The sequence below is a fragment of the Chelon labrosus genome (assembly GCF_963514085.1).
Source record: "Chelon labrosus genome assembly, chromosome: 16".
NCBI classification, from domain to species: Eukaryota; Metazoa; Chordata; class Actinopteri; order Mugiliformes; family Mugilidae; genus Chelon; species Chelon labrosus.
Genome location: NC_140349.1, coordinates 14,279,753 through 14,300,601, shown reverse-complemented (window position 1 = coordinate 14,300,601; position 20,849 = coordinate 14,279,753). Strand labels below are relative to the sequence as shown.

The 20,849-nt window shown below is 44.1% G+C and overlaps 2 protein-coding genes across 2 annotated transcripts in view; both read right to left on the bottom strand.

The window, feature by feature from the left end:
• Positions 1-1,173: 1,173 nt before the first annotated feature.
• nobox (NOBOX oogenesis homeobox) lies at positions 1,174-9,505 on the bottom strand. Its single transcript, XM_084562625.1, has 9 exons — positions 9,343-9,505; positions 6,563-7,305; positions 5,209-5,371; positions 5,006-5,112; positions 4,652-4,797; positions 4,434-4,546; positions 3,496-3,757; positions 2,605-2,921; positions 1,174-1,854 (listed from the first exon to the last, which is right to left on the bottom strand). Exons 1-9 carry the CDS (start codon positions 9,374-9,376, stop codon positions 1,409-1,411), a joined length of 2,331 nt encoding a protein of 776 aa, XP_084418751.1. The 5' UTR covers positions 9,377-9,505; the 3' UTR covers positions 1,174-1,408.
• A 5,036-nt stretch (positions 9,506-14,541) lies between these two features.
• The window catches only part of sdc3 (syndecan 3), a 33,761-nt gene continuing 27,453 nt past the window's right edge, over positions 14,542-20,849 (bottom strand). The window contains exons 3-5 of the mRNA XM_084563249.1: positions 19,153-20,006; positions 18,053-18,242; positions 14,542-16,510 (exon numbers count right to left, since the gene is read on the bottom strand). Of these exons, the coding sequence (XP_084419375.1) occupies positions 16,344-16,510; positions 18,053-18,242; positions 19,153-20,006 (1,211 nt within the window). The 3' untranslated portion in view covers positions 14,542-16,343. The remainder of the gene's footprint in view (positions 16,511-18,052; positions 18,243-19,152; positions 20,007-20,849) is intronic.

Genomic DNA, 20,849 nt, shown 5'->3' with positions numbered 1-20,849 from the left:
TCTCTCCCCTCCTTTATCTGCTCCCTTGGTCCCTGCCACCTCCTCCTCATTCTCATCAAACAATTCCTTCTCTTACTCCCACATCATCCGAGCCTCACTTCAAACTTTACTTTAAGTACAGCAGGACTACGAACCAGGAATATTAACTAGAGTTAAAAGCTACTTGTTTAACTCAAACTACTAAGAGCAAAAATGACACGCTACTCCCAAATGTCTTCTTTTTTTTTTGTCTCAGGAAAAAGCCTTCAGCTCTTTTAGAGGCGGAGTTTAGGGACTTGCTTTCCACAAGTCCCTCTAACAGACTTGCATACTAAGGTTAAACAGAGCGGAAATTGCAGTAAGTATGAGATCACAACAGATGGCAACACAGATTAAGGATTTGGGCAGCGTCAGTGACGGTCTGAGATACCTTCACCCTAGAGAGGACTCTGTCCTTAGTCTCTAATCCGATGGTGAAGAATATCACACATCCCCTTCAATGGAGTCTGAAAACAACACACTCTTTAATACTATAGGTCTCACCCTTTTGTCACTATTCAGCAGAACATAATATTCTGTGTGTGTTGCTGACTGGTCTATATGTATTTGTATAATTTAGAAATAACACAATTTACAATTACATAAAAAAACCTACATCTGATTACAACTACATCACCGTGTTAATCTAGTTTACACTGGGCTATGGATTAACACTGGGACTTGTTTGCAACCAGGCCAGAAGGAAGCCATATGATAAAAATAACTTTAAGAGCTTTTATCTGTGAAGTAATTACCTTGAATGTGGAAGTCTGTGTGTATTGTATTTTCTCTAATCACTCTCCGTCATGCCCAGCAACATATTGATGTTTTTATTACAGTAGGTCACATATGTGCAACTTATCTTTAGCACTATGTAAAATTCTACCTGTTCTACAAGTGTTTTCTTGATTTGAGTAGGTAACCACAAAAAAACACAAACCAAATGAAATGCAGGTTTTGTTTTTGTGTGGCTGCTCTCTTTCTTGAGAATTCTCTTCTCTCTCTCATTATGTTTAATTTTCTACCTTGGTGCCAAGGCGTCTTTGTGAGATGCTTGAACAAAAAACATTCAAAATCTGGGAGTGTGCATGCAAGTACTGACAGGGCGGTGAGAACGATTACGCTGCACCCTACGCAAACTCACTTTCTCAACAAAACCATGTTTTGAAGTCCTGATTTAAATCAAAGCAAAGCAAGTTAGATGCTTAAATAAATGATCAATGAACATTTATTGTAGCCCAGCTAAGTACAGCTCAACCAAGCTTGGTAGCATTATTATTGCCACTTAGACATCCCAACAGTAATACAAATAGAAAATACAAATATCCACACTTCTTTTACTTAGAAAATTAACACACACACACACTCTCAGACACACTCCATCATGGAGTCAAAAATGTATTGGTGAGAAGTCGCACTGGAAGTGGCTGTGTATCTCACGGGGACTGTCATACTCAATTTTTACACAAGGGGGCACTGGAGGACTTTCTGGAGAGGCAGAGCTGACCTGTGAAGGCAGCAGGGATGAAACCTTGGCTGGATTATTCTCCCCTCGGAGGCAAGAGGGCCGCAGACTCGACACAGGTGGGAGGACGGTGGTGATGCTGGTGGTGGTGTGGGTCTGCGTGTGAGATGACCGCTGGGAGTTTGCATGTGAAGGCCCAGGGTCCCCCCGTGGGAAGAAGGAAGGGAGAGGCAGGCTGGTGGTAGAGGGAGTCTGGTGGTCCCTGGCAGATCCCAAGCTGGATGGGTATGTTGGAGGGCACTGAGTACGCTGGTGCATGGCAGGCTGACTGTACATGTTACCCCACGGGTAAGACTGGTAGGCTATCCCGCCTGGATGCAGATCCAAAGAGAAAATTTAGATTTATTAGAGGAAATATACAAATCTTCCCATAATATATTTAAGGGTGCTTTGACACCCTGATCAAATCAACAACAAATCAAACAAATCAACTGAGCAGAGCCCAGTTAGAGCGGGTGGTCTCCCTGGAGTGGTTTGTTTGCAGTGGGAACACCCGAACTGATACAGCATCCCTTATAATTATATAACCAAGTAGTTTAACTAATGGTGGTTGATTGTCACTTTCTGTGTCCCGCCCTGATTCTTCCTTTTTATCTCGCATCACTCATCAAATCCAAGAGTTTTAGCAGCTCCTCCACTTTGTCTTTCTACACTGCAGGCGTCATCCAGCTCCATTATTCTCAGCCACAAATCATGACACTAGTTCACAATACAGACCAGAGTATTTACAGAACATTAGGTCGTCACAGTGAAGTGAGTTTTCTCAAAATAAAATGTCCTCACTTCATTTATCGTATTACATAAATTTAGTCATAATTAGCGCTTGAACTGAGACATGACCAAAAAAGGGATTTGTGAGGCAACAGTGGCCTGAAGTTTATCCTTCAGTCTAACTGAACCTTCATGCCAGATTTGATGGTCCAAGTGTGATTTTGGCTAAGGACCAATTCATGTTTTGAATGTTTTGATGTACTGCAGTTTGTTTTTTATAATGTAGGACGCATAGTTTTATTTTTAGTTTTGTGCATGTCCTTAAATCTTAGTTCATCTCAGTGACTCACCATGGTGACCAGCTGACTGCAGTAGGATTTGTCCTGTGTTCTGGGACTGGAAGAAGGCATGGCCACCAGCGGAGTAGGTCACCATGCCGGTCGAGTTTCCTCCAGGGCCAAAGGTCAGATAGGAGGTAGGGTTGGAATCTGGAGGGTTTGGGGTGAGGTAGGGAGAGGGGGTAAGGTAGGCCATGCGGGGCAGAGATGTTTGAGATTGATGCTGAGGCTGGCTGGGGGGGTAGGAAGCCTGGAGCTGGTATGGGAGACTGTTGTTCTGCTGGCCGGATGCCAGGTAGTCCAATTTCTCCGTGAAGTCAAAGACTGAACTGAGGGCAACAAAGAGCAGAATGCTGCTATAAATGCACCTTTATAGTTACTAATCTTAACCTGTAGACACTGCCATATGTCAACATTCACAAGTAACAATATTAGAGGCACAACGTTCAAATAACTCTGCAGGACAAGCATGTTTACAGAAACCATTACTTTTGCAGAATGAAGGTCCAATAAAACAATGTTTCTTTGTAATTTGGGTGAAATGATCCTTCAAGTCTCAGCAGCGGGAGTGGAAAATGTATTGATATTCATTGTTTGTTCATTGTATTGTCTTGCACTGGTGTGTTTTTGAGTGCTGTGATATATAACCATACTCAAACAAACATAATTTTGTACAAAGCAATTACTGACTGAGCTTTCTCCCAGCATGATTCCTGAAATATTTCAGAACACCATCTGAAGCTGACTCCCCACTACTGCGGGCACTGTGTGAGCCATCATTATATCAGTATTTCACAAGAACCCTCTCTGCCTACTCTCTGTCCTCCTGTCAGTTCTTGCACTCGTCCATGTTTAAATCATCCTCTAGTATTCATGTCACAGTTTGCTGTGAGCCAAGCTGACCTGGTGTCAGTCTGCAGAGACTGGGTGTCACGATGGGCCAAGGTGGAGCCACCCTCCAGAGCATCCAGGAAGAAAGGAGGGGTGTGGATTGGGGTGTTGAGAAGTGGTGGAGTGGGGTTGGCAGGGTTGTAGGTTGTTGTGAAAAGGGGGAGGCAGGCTCGCCGCAGCGGGGGAGGGCTGTGCATGGGACGGGGGTGGTACTCTGCCAAACCCCCCTGAGAGGAAAACTGATGCTGGCCTGCATCTCTCACTCTGCATTGACCTTGGAGATAAAAGAAACAGATTAAAATCTTAGAGTAGAGAGATACTGTAGCTTCCAGTTAATTTTACTGTCTCAACATGCTGCGTGAAGGTCCACTGAGCCTGAACGGTTCTATGGCATCAAGATAAAGCTCCTCCTAAGTAGGAAAGTGCACTAAACGCGAATAGTTTATACTGCTACAAACTGCAATTTATATCATAAAGTCACTCATTTCACTATTAACAGTAAAATAAGATCAAACCTCCGAGTACTTCAGGTGACACCACCATATGAAACGTTTTTGCTGGACAACCTGTTTCTGTTCCTGCATCGCCATCACTGTTGTGCACAAGAGCCTCATTGAAATGACCCAGGGGAATGCATTTCATCCTGTCTGAACATGATCTTATGTTTTGTACATAACAAGGCAGTTTACCAGAAAACGCACAGCCATTAGATACCACAATTTATTGAATACGTTTGCTTCAGAGCAAACCCTTAGCTATGGAGAGGATGACACTGCACTGCTAACACATATTAATAAATTAAGCTAATATAATTTGAGTTCATTATTTGGCAGTACTTCACAAAGGCTTCACATAAATCAGAGAAACAGAATCCCTCAGTCTCCACAATAACCCAACGCACTGAGAGCAGTATGTTTTCAAAATATGTGAGTGTACGTGGATTTCAACACCTGGGCTGTTGAGGTTGGCCTGAAGGTTGTTGTTGGAGGGTGGCGTCTGATTGGACAGGGTGGGGATTGAAGGCACTGCAGGAGTGAGCTGAGGCAGCTTGTTTGTAAAATAACTAGAAAAAAGAAGAAAATCCTTTCGTGATGAATAGAGAAAACATAATGGACGATAAATCATGCAGTGCAGTAAGCTGAAATAAACATTAGATAAACTGTTTTACCTGTTCTGCGCCAGTGAGGGCAAGGTGTGATTGATTTGGTGATGTGGGCTGCAGCTGCTGTATTCACTTCTACTGTGTCTGTGATCAGCCTTTGCTGTGACGGAGCGTGCCTTCCTCCATTTAGCCCTTCGGTTCTGAAACCAGACCTGTGACACGCAAACATGCAGAGAAAGACAATAAAATGGTTATCAGCAAGTGCCATGAACAGAAAGAGAATGGAGAGAAGACGGTCAAATCTGTTCACAGGAAGGGAAAAGTTGTCTAAAAGTTTCACAATAAGAAGTAGAACGCCAAGCAAGTACGGTCTTACATAATTTTTCTCAGACAATTAAAAGAGGAAGATGGCAGTCTAACCATTATTCTCTGAGGTGTGACACCAACTGATGCTGCAATGACTTTTCTCTTCTCTGCGTCGGGATAGTGATCCTCCTGGAACAGGTTCTCTAAATGCTCTAACTGATCTAAACACAAGTGTACATGCACACACAAAGTGCAGGTCAGTTATTTCCACAGAGGTAAAATCTGAGCACATGTTGAGAAACAGACATTTCTCTTACCTGTACTGTAGAGTGTCCGTGTCTTCTTCTTCGGTGCGGGCGGCAGCAGTGAGCTGTCCACAGTCTCTAAGACTGGGAGCAGAGGGAAGCTGTGGGCCCGGCCTCGGCCCCTGTTGTTGTAGCGAAGGGATCTTTGATGGGGGTAGACCTGGTTTATCTCCATCTGGAATTAACCAGATGAACATTACCTCCAAGCTCAGTAATTCAGTCAGTAAAACATTACATCATTTAACATGTTGATCCTTTGAAAATATTAACTGAATAAGGATGGCAAAAGTTGAGGTGTACAACAAAAAGCCAACGGCGATGTTTGACCTCTAAAACAGCTCAGAGGTTTACAGAGCGATACTCAGATCGATGTTTCAGCCCACATAAAGCAAAGTAGTAGTGATTTTCTAAAAATAAAAGTGTGTTCAGGACTTTAAAGTCCAAGCAATTAATTTGTGATGTCTATGTACCCCACACAGTATAAATGACACTGGCATGTCTTTGCTTTAGGCATACAGCCTGCAGACTATGATTTCTCTCATTTTCTGTAATTTGCTTTGGCAGTCAGGTTCAATGGGAGCACATTTACTATAATATGACAAATAAAAGCAGCAACTCAAACTATTACCTGACTGTTTCAGCTCTAAAGTACTTTTCACTTTACATTTCACCTGTCAGCACCTTGAGTAAAGTATGTAATCACACATTACACACTCTCAAGCCCAGCTGTTGATTTGATATGATTCAACCTAACACTTGTCCTTAATTTTATTTTCGAAAGAAAACCGTTGAACCCTGGAATAACGTAAATTGAAATTTCCTGCAAATTTACAGTTTACGGCTTTATGCTGAACAAAAAAAAATTTAAAAAATCCAGATTACTGTCACATTTCATGGTATAGAGACAGTATGTCATACTGTAAAATAATGAGGAAGGTTTCACTAAGATGAAATGATTTGCAACAGTTTGCAATGCTTCACTAAAGCTCTGTCACCTACTGATATCACACTACACCACACACTAAGCCAATAGCCAAATACAAGATGCCATTTTCACAGCTGCATCATTAATAATGCAGAGGGTTGTGGGTGTGCATCGTTTCATGCAAATTAGACTGCAATTATTCACAGCAAATGAGATATTATTAGAAACCTGTTGCATTTCACTAGGACATGCTAAAGTGTCTAAAAACAACATAAGATGCAGAATATTTTCAATCAGATGGAATGTTAAATATATTTCATGGAGTCTGAATGTGTGATCATACATCTTAAATAATCTGGACTTAATCTGGAAATAAAAGATATTCAGAGCTATTCTTTATACACATCTGATGATAAGTTGTGATTAAATGTGCAGCCTCACCTCGAGGGGCTGTGTTCCCTGCTGGGGGAGGCTGTGAGGTAGAAGTGGGCTGTGAGGCCTCTTCGTCCCTCGTGGCTGAGGAGGTGCAGGCTGAATTGGGACCGGAGGCTGTGAGGAGTACAGTAGGGGAATGGGAACTGGGGGACAATAAAGCCCCGTCCCCCCAAAACCCAGATACACTGAATCAGACAAGTCGCAGCTGTTCATCAGGCCAACAGAAGGCTCAGACAGAGCCGAGCTCTCCTCTGAGCTCATCGCTGGCGCCTCCTGCGCTTTCTTTTTCTCCTCAAACCTCTCACCAACATCTTTTGCTCCTCTCCTGTTTCTCACCTGCTCACTTTGCTTCTTACCTCGCCTCTTCCTACTCTTCTTCTGCTCATCTTTCTGTTCTAAACTTTTTGTTACTTTAGTCTCCTGTGTATCAGCGATAGTTTCCTTGGTGCTCTCAATCTCGTTGTTTTCTGTCTGCACCTCCAGCGCCTCCTCCGCATCCAGCCTACTCTCAGGCTTCACCTGCTCCTCCTCTTCTCCCTCTGTCGCCATCAGTTCCTTCTCTGACACAACTTTCTCTTCTTTCTTCTCCTCCCCCTCCTTCTCTTCTCGCTCTGTCTCCTCTCCTGCCTCTTCATCCTCCCTCTGACTAAACACTTGCTCCTCTCCTACTCTCCTCCTACTCCTCATCTTCCCTTCATTGTCCTTTGTTTCCAAATCCTCCAGTTCCTCACACAAAAGACTCGGGCAGTCTGTAACAAAGAGAAGTGAACATGTCATCCCTTATCTGTAATTTCTTCTGTAATAGTATTGTGGAGACTTACAGTGACTGTCTCTGTATTTTGTACAGTTTTAATTCAGCATTTTAATATTTCATTTTATGGCTCCCTGGACACAAATCAATTCATAATGACTCCCTGCTCATCATCATTTGCTGATTTCTTCAAAGGAATACATTTTTAGATTTGGCGACTAAGTTGGTTTCGCAATCAAATCTGGAGCTCCTGGAGTCATGTCATCTGCTCTTTACTTAACACACAGTGGATGTATTAAGAGATGCTCCACACTCCCTTGCCAGTTAATTAAGTACAAGAAATGCTGAATACCATAGCCTTCATGAAGTTAAGAGATAGCGTAGGAGTGTTAAATGAATTTGTTTTCACTTCAACCATCAAGATTACCAAAGCAGAATTACTGCTTTCAATATCTCATGTTTTACCATCTTTTGAACAGCAGCTACCAGAATGTCCTTGAGTCAAATTACCATTTTCAAATTGCTTGTTTACTGGAAACCCCAAAAGGTAAAAACAGCCTCCAAGTCATTACAACAATTGAATGTGCCAACTCGAAGCTTGTTATCCTGCTTATATGATAATCGTCACCGTAATACCATTTATAATTAAACTAATAATATCTGTTGTTTATTTAAACATATAATTTTCCCCCTAGCATAAATGAGCCAAGTTGTTTTTGTATGACTGTGTTTATTAAAATTGTTACAATTAATGTTTTGCCAGCTAATAAATTATATTAGTTTGCTTCGACACAGCGAGACTGTGTTGGGCCTCAATTTAAATAACACACTGATCAGCAATAACATTATGACCACCTTCCTAATATTGTGAAGCTCTCTCCTGTGCCTCCAAAACAGTTGTGACTCATCAGAGAATGAACATGGGCCTTCTGAGGGTGTCCTGTGGTGTCTGGTAACAGAATATCATTAGTGGGGGCCTTTGTGTCCTATGGGTTGAGGAAAGGGGCCTCTGTGGATCAGGCTTGTTCCAGTGCATCCCACAGATACTGGATCAGTTTGGGATCTAGTGAATTTGGAGGTCAGGTCAACACCTTGTGCTGTTTTTCATGTTTTTTGAGTTGTTCCTAAACCATTTTGTGTGTCTGTGTCAGGCTGCATCCTGCTAGGGATGGCTGCTGCCATCAAGGAGTGTTATTGCAATGGGGTGGGGGTGTCTGGTCTGGTTTAGGTGGGTGCTACATGTCTATGTAACATCCACATGAATGCCAGGTCCAAGTTTCCCAGCAGAACACTGAATAGTCACAAGATGGTCAATGTTATTCACCTCTCCTGTCAGTGGTTTTAATGTTGTGGCTGATCGGTGTATGTATATATAGTGATTGAATTAAACAAAATCCAAATAATTAAAACAGTTTGTATCAAAATATGTGAGTATGGCAATAGACTAAATTCCCCTTTGGTTTCACCCACACGTGATTCAGTATTGGACATATTTGATTCCATATGAGGCGACTTTATATCAGTGAATTCCACGCTGTTATCGAATTAAAGCTCCTGGAGGTTATAAATATTGATTAATTCACCACAGGAAGTGCAAGAAATAACTTGACAACGTTAGAGGATTTCTCTCTCTTCCACATTTCATGAAGCGTGCTGTGACCCGCAGGTCGAGTAAAACCTGATAAAGTCCGTCCTCAGGAGGAGCTGCGGCCTGCAGTGACTTAATTAGTGTCCCAGCTGTGCAGCGCCTCGTGCCACCACACCTGACCGTTAATTAACTCGGCACGGCTAGCTGCTGCTAAAGCTAGCTAACCTGTCCCCGTGTCCAAACACCGGGTCGTGAGTGTTAATAACTTAAAAAATTGTCTCCGTGGAGCCGACTAGCACGGGGAGCCGCACTCGCAGGAAAGATTATGAGCTTTAAATGGGAGTCTTTCAAAGTTCACTGAGTGTTAAAGAAGTTTTAGGACTTTATTCGACACATATGGAAAATAAATGCTAAAACAAGCCAATAAAACAATTAAAGTGTCCTTACCGAGATCTTCGGCTAAACCACAGTCTTCGTCCATAGCATTCAAAACCAATAAACTTGTACCAATAATCAATTAAGTCACGCTGAGTCATGAAGCGGATGGCTCCAGGACTAATGAGGCTGATTGATTGATTACCTCTGGGCAGTGAGACGGAAGTGGTGACACTGAAGCAGCCAATCAGCGTTCAGCACAGGTCGAATAAAACCTGATGAAAAGCCTGTCATGTGATTTCCTACCTTCAATCTGCGTTACTTTAGAGAAGTTAGTGTTTGGATCCATTGAATTATCAGATCTGTTTATGTTGGAAAAAAAATAAGAATAAGATAAATAAAAATACTGCCTATGAATAAGGTTCTTATTATATTTCATCATCTCAATCGCCCTGTATGGCTAGGCCTATATAATGGGTTACTTACTTTTATATTCATGTTAAATTTATTTAAATCCCACTACACATTTAGTATCTTTCTAAAACAGGCTACTGGATTATTAAAACCTTTCTATCTAATAATCGGCGTACTCTATGCATGAGCAGATTACTTATTACGGTTAGATTGTTGTGGAAATAATTAGGCTATTAACACGGATATAGAGGGACGGCATGTATTTACACTTTAAACTTTCATAAAATATGAAAAACAAACTTAGAAATACTGTGAAACTGAGACGGGAGTGAATGGAGACTAAAAAATAAATAAATGTTGTAAAGGTTGAATGTTTTTATCTGTCTTCCGCTCAAATAAAAAAAAAATAATAATCTTCTGATCCATGAGATCTATCCTGTGACTCCTCATGGTGATCCAGACCTCCAGACTAGGAACCACTGCTGTAAGCTTAAAGTTAAGCTTTAGAAAATGAACAAAGGATTTTGATTGGAAGTAGATTTCCAGTCATCTGCAAAGCTGCAGCTGAGGATGCCGTGTTAAAATTGAGTTCGAAGTCGGTCGTCTCTGCTACAGTTGTTCCTCTATTACCCACCAGATGGGGTACTGGTTGGACCCCAGACACATGAGCTTGCTTCAGTCTCCCCCAGCTCTCCTGTTTAGCTTCTGTTCTCCTGCTCTGCCCCTCCCTCTCAGAGGAGGCTCACATACAACCCCCCTCAGCCTGTGTGTGTGTGTGTGTGTGTGTGTGTGGAGGCATATTTCCACATCAGCAGCTCCCTCACCAAGGCCAGGACAGCTTGTTGCCTTCTTTGAATCCAGGGATGGCCAGCTGCAAACCAACTCCTCCACATCAGGTGACCTTGCATGTTCCCATCTGGTGTGATGCTTAGAATGCAAACTGAAGTTGAGTAATAATCTCCCTTCCTGTCTGCCCACAAACCCCCATGGACAGTTTATCTAATTATTTCGGTGCATAGTCAATTTTTAATATAATGACTTGAGAATAATAACATCTCTGTTTGTTTCTCCGTCGAGGGCCTGCAGACTTGAAGACATCTAATAGGCTTTTAAAAGGGCTGTACATATAGTTTACATATACCGCAGCTCAGAGGAGAGCAGGGTTGTGTTTAATGTCAGAGGGTCAGAAGTGGTATTTGGGCCAAGCTAATACTGGTGTGTGATAACACAGTGAGAGACTTTGTGTCTGCATGCAAATTCCTTTGAATGTATGTTACCAAAATATATTTATCTGCTGCTTCAAGTGCTTGGCTGCTGAGCCACGAGTGGACGCACAAAACAAAACCTCGACCTCAAGTTTGAGCAATCCATCACCACAAGGAGAGCTGAGTCACAGTGAAGGCCGATAATTTAAAGGAGCAGTTCACCCACATAAAAAAAAAAAAAAACATATTTCCCTTTAAACCTCATCAAGACAGCTTTGGCTTTATGCTTCCAAGATGAGATGTCTGTGTCTAAGATTTCTGCTTCCACCGCAGTGAAACAAGTACAAATGGAATTTCATTTTCTCACAGCACAGAAGAAACATGTCACTTAAATAATTCAACGGCAGCATGTCTTTCCGGCAACAATGTCCTGGTGGATGATCCACAGACCACGGTGACAGCAGTCCTCACCGGAACCAGAGTACTTTTTGCTAAACGAAGCTGCAATGTTGATATGTCTGTTTTCTGGATTTACAAGAGTAGCCAGGACACTGTATCTAGAACAAGATGTTGTTGTTTTTGAGAAAACTGAATGACCACTATGAGCAGTACAGATTGTATTAAAGTAGAAGCAGAAAGGCCAGAAAAGTGATCTGCATGGTTACGTGTACTAGGGGCTATATATGTCTGTTTTTTTAACCATACAGAATTTTTACAAACTGCAGCTTTAATTGGGTGTTGGAGGGATTACTATTAATGAAATCAAAGCACTTGAACATTACTTGAGTAGACTCTGGATTAGCTATTCAAATCGATTTAAATCATTTACAGTATGTACACGTACTTGAAGGCTTTTCTGCTGCAATTGCTTATAGTGAATATTTAGATTTCATATCTGAACACGTTTCCGCTCCCCTGACTTTTTTCTAAAACCCAGTAATTTCTTTTCATCTGCAGCCTGTGACAGCCTGCATTCAGCGAGAGGTGGGGGTAGACACTGAACAGACTGTGTGGAACATATAAACATTCAGGCCTTCACGCTCACGGTCACACTTACAGGCATTTTAAAGTTGCCACTAAACTGAATGAGAGGAAGACATAGAGTCAAAGTTGCTGATTTCTATGCTTCATTAAGTGAATGCAGAATTGCTTAGGCTCTAATACTCCCAGTTTCATTGCATGCTAATTAGTTTTGGTAATTTGATTAATTGTGTTTGCCAAGAAATTAGCATGACTTGGCTACAACATTAATTAAAATTGGTCTGGCTAATTTGTTAGCCTTGTTTAGCACAGGTAAGAGTTTTGTAGAACAGGAGGAGAGGTTGGTTTCTGAGTCTCTGGGAAACAAATAAACCTCTACTGTGTGCACATGAAAAGGACATTTCAACATTTTGGATAATCTTGTTTGCTTTCCGGTTGAAGTGAGGTGAGGCAGCTACAGCCGGCGACCACTTGGCTTTGTGTAAAGACGGGAAACAGGGTGGGACACGTCACCTGGTGAAGTCAGCTTGCCAAGCTGACAGTCAGCCGTAGGCCAGAGTTGGGCCATGGGTGAGCATATGTAATCTTTGTTTTTGTGATTGTTGTCAGATTGAATCAGTTGGATCTGATCGGCTAGATCAGTTTATTGAAGCAAGACAAAAGCAGGCTAACAACAAAGTCAAGTGAGCGCACACAGTAGCACGCTTTTCTCATGGTAATCTTCATCTCATCTGAACATTCCTTTACACAAGGAGACCAACAGGTCGGCATGATTCAGGAGAGGCCAGCTCTGCAGATGGTGCGCATATGTGTTCAGTTCAGTTGTAGTTTCCCTAGTCAGACGTTTGCAAGTATGAAACAAATAAAATATTAAATAGAAACTTCTGAGTAGAGTAATGCAAAACGAAAACAGCTAAGTGTGGTCAGGGGGTCGCTGTTAAAGTGTCAGGTGCTGTATTGTCGTCATTCCTTTTAAAAGCTGGTGAAGCCATCAAAAGGATGTCGTGTCACTGAGGGAGTTGAAAACGTTGAAGCCAGCTCATCTTTGATTTCTAGTGCATCATGCAGCCACAAGTGTTGGGCGTTAGCTTGTGGGTTTGCATCACTGGCTTCCATTGAAAATGGTCTTCTGACCAGTAGTGTCAACACAACATAAGGCTACCTCTGTATTTGCAGTCATGTGCTAAGCTAGGCTAACTGACTGTAGCCTAGAGCGTCATATTTACTACACTAAAATGAGAGTGGTATGAGTCCTTTCATCTAACTGTGGGCCAGAAAATCAATAAGGGATTTCTGAAAATATAAAATTAATCTTGAAAGTGGAACGTGAAGGTGATCGGGTACGTGCACATCGGGTACATGAAGGAGGTTGCTGGGTGGTCCTCAAGGGCCCAAAAGCAGAATTTAGCCCTAGGGCCCTGTGAAAGGTCGATCTGGTCATAATAATGAGCATAGTTACAAAAATATATTATCGACTGCATGGAAAGATCAAAATCCATTGTGTTTTCTTGAGTGAGGTCTTGATTTATCCATTTCCATTTAAGAATGAAAGACAAGAGAAGACAAGATTTACCCAATCAGGTTTTTTTTAATTTGGAACAGAGTGGCAGATTAGTGACAGGGCGGTGGCTTCGAGGATCCGCCTCCTCTCGCTCACTCAGCCAATGACAGAAACTCAGCCTTAAAAAAATGCAAATGTATAAAAACAGGAATGGGAACAGCAAACATAGAGTAGTGTAGCCCCCACTGGGCTTCACACACATTCACACAAGCGTACTTAGACTCACACACACATACAAATTTACCCTCTTTCTCTCTCTTTCTCTCTCACACACACACACACACACACACACAAGTCTTATTTGGCTACGCAGGCTTAGATGGGTACAAACGCACATGTTTACACTTCGACAGTCACTTTAGAAAAGACAGTACGTGCTAAGATCATTCCTGCCTGTGAGAAAGTGGCGTGCCGCCTGTCCGCCTGTCCCGTGGCGGAGAGACAGACAGGTACACGAGTCAGACAGACAGTGAAAAGACACAGTCAGTGTGTGTGATAGCCACTGTGCGGGGCGAGCTTCCCCCGCGTCCAGCAGTGAACAGACACGCAGACACACACGTCGACAGGCGAGTCAGTGTACACAAGAGTCTGCTGTGAAATACCGAGGTGAAGCACTCATGCATACACACATGTACAGGTGGCAGGTTCAGATGAGGTGTAGATGCACACACATATGTATTCTCTCACCGGTGGAAAGGGGGCGGCGGGCGGGCGGGCGGGGGGAGGGAGGGAGGGAGAGGAGAGGAGAGGAGGGGGGGTTAGGTGACTGAACACACATGAGTGGAAGAGGTGTGTTACCCGTCTGTGGAAGAGCGTGAGAACTGCTGGAGTAGGTAAACACACACCCGACCACAGTACATTCTGACTTTAACTCACCCCTCTTTTCTTTCAAACACACACACACGCACAAAAAGACACACACAGACATCCGCACACACACCCAGACGAGTATAGATTTGACTCCCATGCATTTTTTTGTTCTACAGTACTGAGTATAATAGAAGCTACTAGCCCAGTCGCACTGGTGTGGTTATTGTTACAATCTCTTAGATAGAAGCACAGCCCTCCCGTCTCCTCACCTCCCCCTCCCCCCGTCCCTTCCCCTCCCCTCCCCTCCCCTCCCCAGAATGGTCCGACAGCAGGTTCAAGTTTTCCTCACTGGCACCAATTCCTCTCATAACCGAAGCTTCGACGACAAATGTTATGACTCGGACCGAATTAGTGTGCGTGGGAGCAACTTCCTGCGAACGCTTTTTCATTAAAGCCCCCTCATGCTTCCCAGAGGCCCCTCCCACCCCCAAACAGAGAGCCAATGGTGGAAGAAAAAGAAAGCGAGGCATGCAAAAGGGGTGTGTGTGTGTGTGTGTGTGTGTGTGTGTGTGAGCGAGGAGGGGAGGGTTAGCGATGTCAAGATGACTGGACATGGTAGTTGTGCTTTTACACAAACAGAGCAAACTCTAAACCAGCCAGCAACCGATCGATAACTAATCAATAACATACTGAGACCACCTGATCTGACTCCAATGACGAGCGACGACCGCCACAATGAGGATGAGGATGAGGATGAGGATGAGGATGAGGATGAGGATGATGGGTTTGACGTGTGTTTGGATGACATGATTTACAGTATATTTAAAAGTCTGTGTGGTGTGTTCAAATGCAAGTTTTACGTCTGCAGCTGTGTGTGCGTGTGTAAGTGTGCGCGTGTTCGTGTGACAGGAGCACAGCTCATCTAAAGTGATGACGGATGTGATGAATAAAAACTCTTCATGATCATGCAGATGGTTAGTGACGCCAGAAAGGATACGCTGATATTTACATATAAACTTTTTTTTTTTTAAACTGCTAAATACACATCCTCCTGTTTAAGTATTATCATTATTATTATTACGCCATTATTATTATTATCATTATAATCATTATTATTCACCATCCAGCCCAAGAACATTGATATATTATTGATTATTATTACTATCCATAACTAGTCTTTGTACAGCTTAGAGGAGCAGAGGGGCCGCCGGCTCGGTGTGAGCGCGAGCGAGCCTCGTTGAGACCGGACAGTGTTTCCACCGCGGCTCCGTGGCGTTGCGAAACACGCCGAGGGTTGAGCACCGTTTTCTGGTTGGCCGAGCACAGAGAGAGAGGTCAGAGCCACCTTCCATCAGATCCGAGTGTGTGTGCACGTGTGAGTGTAAAACTGTGTGTTCGTGTGGCTGTAAGCTGTTGTGCGTTTGCGTGTCTTGGAGCACCAGAGGGCCGGAAGGCACAAAAGAGACCTTTCCTCTCACCTTTGACCCTGGGCTCTGTGCGGCCAACCAGACGCTCTGTGTGTTTTCTTTGTCGGGGGGTGAGGGGCAGAGTCGAGCCCGGCGCTTTTCTTATTTCGTGTCCCTCGGCTCACTCCGCCCCTCTCCTCTCCTCTCCTCTCACTTTTATTCGCTCCGTAAAAACAGAAGAGGAGCTCTTTTCTTGTGGCGGAAAACACAGATTAAGAGCACGTGTTTTGTACGGTTTGTTTGCTTTTTTTTTTACAAAATAATCATTATTACATACAGAACAAGAGAATCTGTAGAATATTAATAACAACATTTACTTTAAAAACATCTTGTGTGTATGTGTTATTTTTTTTTTCTGAATATATTTTATTTCCTTTTTTTTGTCTTCTTTTGTTCGTTTTCATTGAAAAGAAAGTTCCAAGTCCGCAGAGAGAAAGGCGCTCTTGAGTGTTTTGGACACGAGAGGAGAGAGGGACGAAGGGAGGCGAGCAGATGAAGGGGAGGCGATGAAGAAGAAAAAGAAGAGGAGGAAGAGGAGGAAGAGGAGGAGAAGGAGGAGGAGGGCAGGGCTTAGAGTGTCTTTCTTTCTTTCTTCTCTCGCTCGCGCTCTCTCCCTCGCTGTACGGTGTCTCTCTGTTATGCATAAAACTCCTCCTGCTTGTCTGGTTTCTGGTAGGTAACCGTTGCCTGTTTGGGTTCCTCCAGCGTGTAGCTGCCCTCATCCTTCTTCTTCATCCTGTACACCAGCAGCATCACCAGGAAGGCGGCAAACAAGGCGCCCACCACGCCTCCCACTATCACCGCTGGAACAAAACAGAAACAGGAGATTAGCGGCTTCCAGATTTGCCGTGGATTAGATGCCACAAACACTACGAACAAACACTAAAGCGCCACTGTTACGTCTCGGGGAAGACTACGACGCTACGCACGCTGCTTTAAAAACACGTCTGACAGCAAATCTACTACAGCATCACTATCACCTGGCTGCTAAGTGAAGACTGATGAGCATGAACGTGCCAACACTACATTCTGTGCTGCCAGCAGCTTTGTGCTAAACTGAAGCCCTGCAGCGCTACATCGTGGCTCAACCCAGTGGGGTTGGTGTTACCAATCAGCAGCAGCAGCGTTTTTCCAACTTCTCTGTTCACATCGCTAATGAACTCAACAGATAAGTGTGTGGTTACCCTCACTCACTGAAGTGACTGGCACTGATGCCGATGAAGAGACGAGGCAGTTTCCAGAAAAGTATTTGAAAAAAAGACAACCCTTCACTGTGCGCTGTAAAGGTTTTTAACTTGTTGCACCACGTTTTGTAATTGAATTTTACACCTAACTCCAACAAGCTTAGTCTTATCATGCAGCGCACAACTATGTGCATTTATCATCTCTGATTTTACAGAGGGAGACAGCTGTGATACTAGATAATATTGGTCAGGCAGTCCACAAGTTTTGGTGAAGTCAGTCATTATAATTTGTCTAACACTTGCAAATATTTATGACATTCCCTTCAGCCTCAGCTGTGAATCATTTTCACTGCTAAACATCGGCATATTAAAAGCATCACTGGGGTATTTTAGCAAGCTGAGCTGGTGTTAAGCTCAAAGCCACCGTGGTTGCTGTAGACTCTTAATAGTTAAACTGCAGGGACGCTTGTGGAGGTGAAATGCAAAACTATAGTTTTTGATTAACGAAAATATGAAGGAAGCGCAATTGCAATCCAAAAGTCAAGACGGTAAATAAATGCATGTTGTGCACACACACGATGTATAGAACTAATTATGACTATATGAGCCGGGTGTTTTGTGATTCCCTTCTAACACACACTCTAGTCTAAATTCTGCTGCCTCCTGCTCTTTACCGATGACCAGGAAATCGGCGAAAACCAGGGCCAGCAGTCCTCCAATCAGAACAGCTGAAGGAGAGACAGAGAGCCAGTCAGGTCAGGCAAGTTGGCTGCTCCCTCACTTTCTACAACAGCTCTTTGGGATGGGGAGAAGAGGGCACTTGAAAAGAAATTGGATTTACCCGGAGGGGGAGGAAAAAAGGAGGGTGGAGGAGAGGGGTTGGATAACCCAAGAGGAGGATTGCTTGTTCTCAACGGTTCAAACGGGGCTAAGTAGCACATTCACTTATGGTGATGAATCTGCACTATGTGAATGGCTGTTTATCTGAGCAGCTCCCAGAAAGCAGGGCAGGAATACAGGAGGCAACGGGAAATGTTCTGTCGATCTAAAATGTGATTACCAGGTGATTTATGCGAGAGAACAGAATGACAGGGAGACGGGATCAGACAAAAGTCCAGACAAGAGCACCAGAACCTGGACTTTACTGATAGATACTCTTACCTATCAAAACCTCTTTTCTCTCCAGGATGTTCTTCTGAGGCAGCTGAGCAGCAGAGCTTCCTCCAGGCAACGTGTTGCCGCTCAGATCAGGATCCACTGGCATTACGCCCCGGCCAAGACCGTTGCGGCGATCGTCTCGGATCTCAAAATCTCCGCTCGGTCCCACGGCTCCCACCTCATTGTTACTCTCCTGAGACAGAGAAGGAAATGTGAGACTAACGGCAGGAAATTTACATTTGGTCTAATCACATTTGTTCCACCGAGTGGCTGCACTGAAACGTTTCCAAACCAACGCAGCGAACTTTCCATGGCACAAGTTTGCCTTTTAAACAATGGGCCACTGTATGCTCTGATTGGTGAAAAGTTGCATATTGTCCAACACATATACACACTTCATAACATCTGGCAGATTAATTACTACGGGGAAAACTGGGCCAATCTAAATGAATCGTGCTTTAACGCAGAGCTGCTGCAGATAAACAGAAGCACGCCAATCAGAGAGGAGACTCTGGTCTGTAAATAATTAAGCTGTCAGTGTTAAAGAAGCAGTCAGAAAAAGGGCTGGGTATCAGACCTCACGCTTTATTGGTAATGGCAGAAATGAGTCCATTAGCATAAAGTATTAAATAAGCTAGTGTTTGAATCCTTAGTCAAACTTATGAGTGCTTATTATTTATCCTCATTGTTATTTCAGCATTCATGTGCAGCTGCTTGTGTTTAGACATCATTCAAATGTGAGGGCTGGGAAAGGCAATTACTGGACTTGGACTTGATGTGGAAGTGAATGTATATGTAGGTCTTTTTTGTTTGGGATGAAGTCCAGGAGCAATGAAGCTGAAGCTTAGCAGACTGTAAACAAGTGGAAACATCTAGATTTGTTCAGTCTTACCAGTTCTAAGCTAACTAATTGACACGTTGGCTTCTTGTTTCCTTAACTGGGACACAACAGCAGTGCCAAAACATCCTTTTCGGGGAAGAGTCGCTGTTCTTGTCGTCACTTCCCCTTTTGCAGCTTTGTGTTTTCTTGCAGCGAGCGATGAGGACAAACCCTGACACTGGAACATAACGCTCCACATTGACGTGAAAGGGTTGACTCCTACCTGTGTTGCCGTGGGCTGCTGTGGTCGTGTCGTCCTCTCTGTCGGCGCCGCCTGAGTGGCTGTTGTTATGGGAACCCTGGGCCTGAACGGGACCCTGGTCTTTACAATGGTGGCGCCCGCAGTGGTCGTGGCGGGCGCAGCTGTCGTGGGTTCGGAGGTGGCCTCTGCTGTGGTGGCCGTGTCGTCTTCTGTGTTGGTTTCTGTGTCGAAGCCAGGGGGAAGCAAGGAGGGCTTGGGCGACAGGTAGATGTCGTCTTCTTCGTCTGTGGTGCTCAGGTCGTCTGAACCTGTAGAAGGCGCCGCACTTTCCACAGGACTGGTTGCTGGGTTCGTGGTCACCACGGGAACGGCGGCAGGTGACCGCGGGACTGCGGTGGTCTGTGCTCCCGCCCTGATTCGCTCCAGCTCTCTCTCCCTCTCAAGCTCCCTCTCTCTTTGCCTTTCTCTCTCTCGCTCCCGCTCTCTCTCCCTCTCCCTCTCTCGCTCGCGTTCTCTCTCCCTCTCCCTCTCTCTCTCTAGCTCTCTGACCCGCTCCCTCTCCCTCTCTCTTTCCTTCTCCCTCTCCAACTGCCTCTCCTTTTCTTTCTCTTTCTCCCTCTCCAGCTCCATCTCTCTCTCCTTCTCCAGCTCTCTTTCTCTCTCCAGCTCCCTTTCCCTCTCCCAGAATGCACCGCTCTCTCCGTCAGCCTCGGTGGGCTGCGGCGTGGAGGTGACGTCCTCCGGGTTGGGGCTGGGCTCGGCCGCAGGTGAGGCGGAGGGGGCGGGGCTAGTGGCCTGGGTTGTGGAGAGGAGGAGGGTCTCCTCTGTGGTGAAGGACACGCCCGTTGATGTCGGCCTCATGCTGATCTCAGGAACTGGAGAGGAATTAAAAATTAAAAATTCAGTCAAGAAATTAAAAACACATGGAAGACAACACAAACCACTCTAACACAAACCTTGTAACACTGACTCACAATAATCAGAAGACTATATTATTGAACTTTGGGATTGTTAACATACAGTACACTTCTTTTATGGACACGATATGTACGTAAACTCAACCGTAATGGTGGATGGCCAATATAGTGCACCACACAGTAGATGGGAAAATAATCATTTTAGAAGAGGAATAGAGAAATACAGGGTCTCAGGCTGTACTCAGACTAGGGATGTTGGGGTTACTTGGTGTATATCTGATACCACTAGCCTACCAGGAGGCCTCAAGAGGGCTAAATCTGAAAGGCTTCTTCTTCTTTTTATTCGTTCAGTCTACAGTAAGAGCGAATGTTTAGACTGTGAATCTGAAAACTGAGCTATTGGGAAAGTTGTTCGAGGGTATGACGCACTTAAATCAAAGGGTAGTATTGCTTCTAATTATATAAAGTTGCCACAAAAAAGCTCCAGTGGAAGCCGAGACGTCCGGACTTTCAGACTGTAGTATGCTGCTTTCTTGTCCCTTATTTCCTGTATCCTACTTTCTCTGCGGTGACAGACTTTTTACATCAGTGTACTCAGTGACACATACAGTGCATGGCTGTGTTTGTTAGTCGTGAATTTAATGACGGCTTGGCACAGCGATCGCAGTCACAATTAAATCGCCATTTTCTGCTCATTTAGCTCTCTGACAACAGAATGTAAATGAGAGCAACTACAGTAAACTGTGAGTTCAGCTGCATTAAATCCTGGAGAGCAGAAGGCGACAGACCGGAGGTTTAACC

Coding starts and splice junctions, on each gene's coding strand:
- nobox (XM_084562625.1), bottom strand. CDS start 9,376: ATGGACGAAGACTGTGGTTTAGCCGAAGATCTCG. Junction 4,547..4,651: donor CCCTCACTGGCGCAGAACAG/GTAAAACAGTTT, acceptor TCTTTTTTCTAG/TTATTTTACAAACAAGCTGC. Junction 2,922..3,495: donor TCTCTGCAGACTGACACCAG/GTCAGCTTGGCT, acceptor TGTTGCCCTCAG/TTCAGTCTTTGACTTCACGG.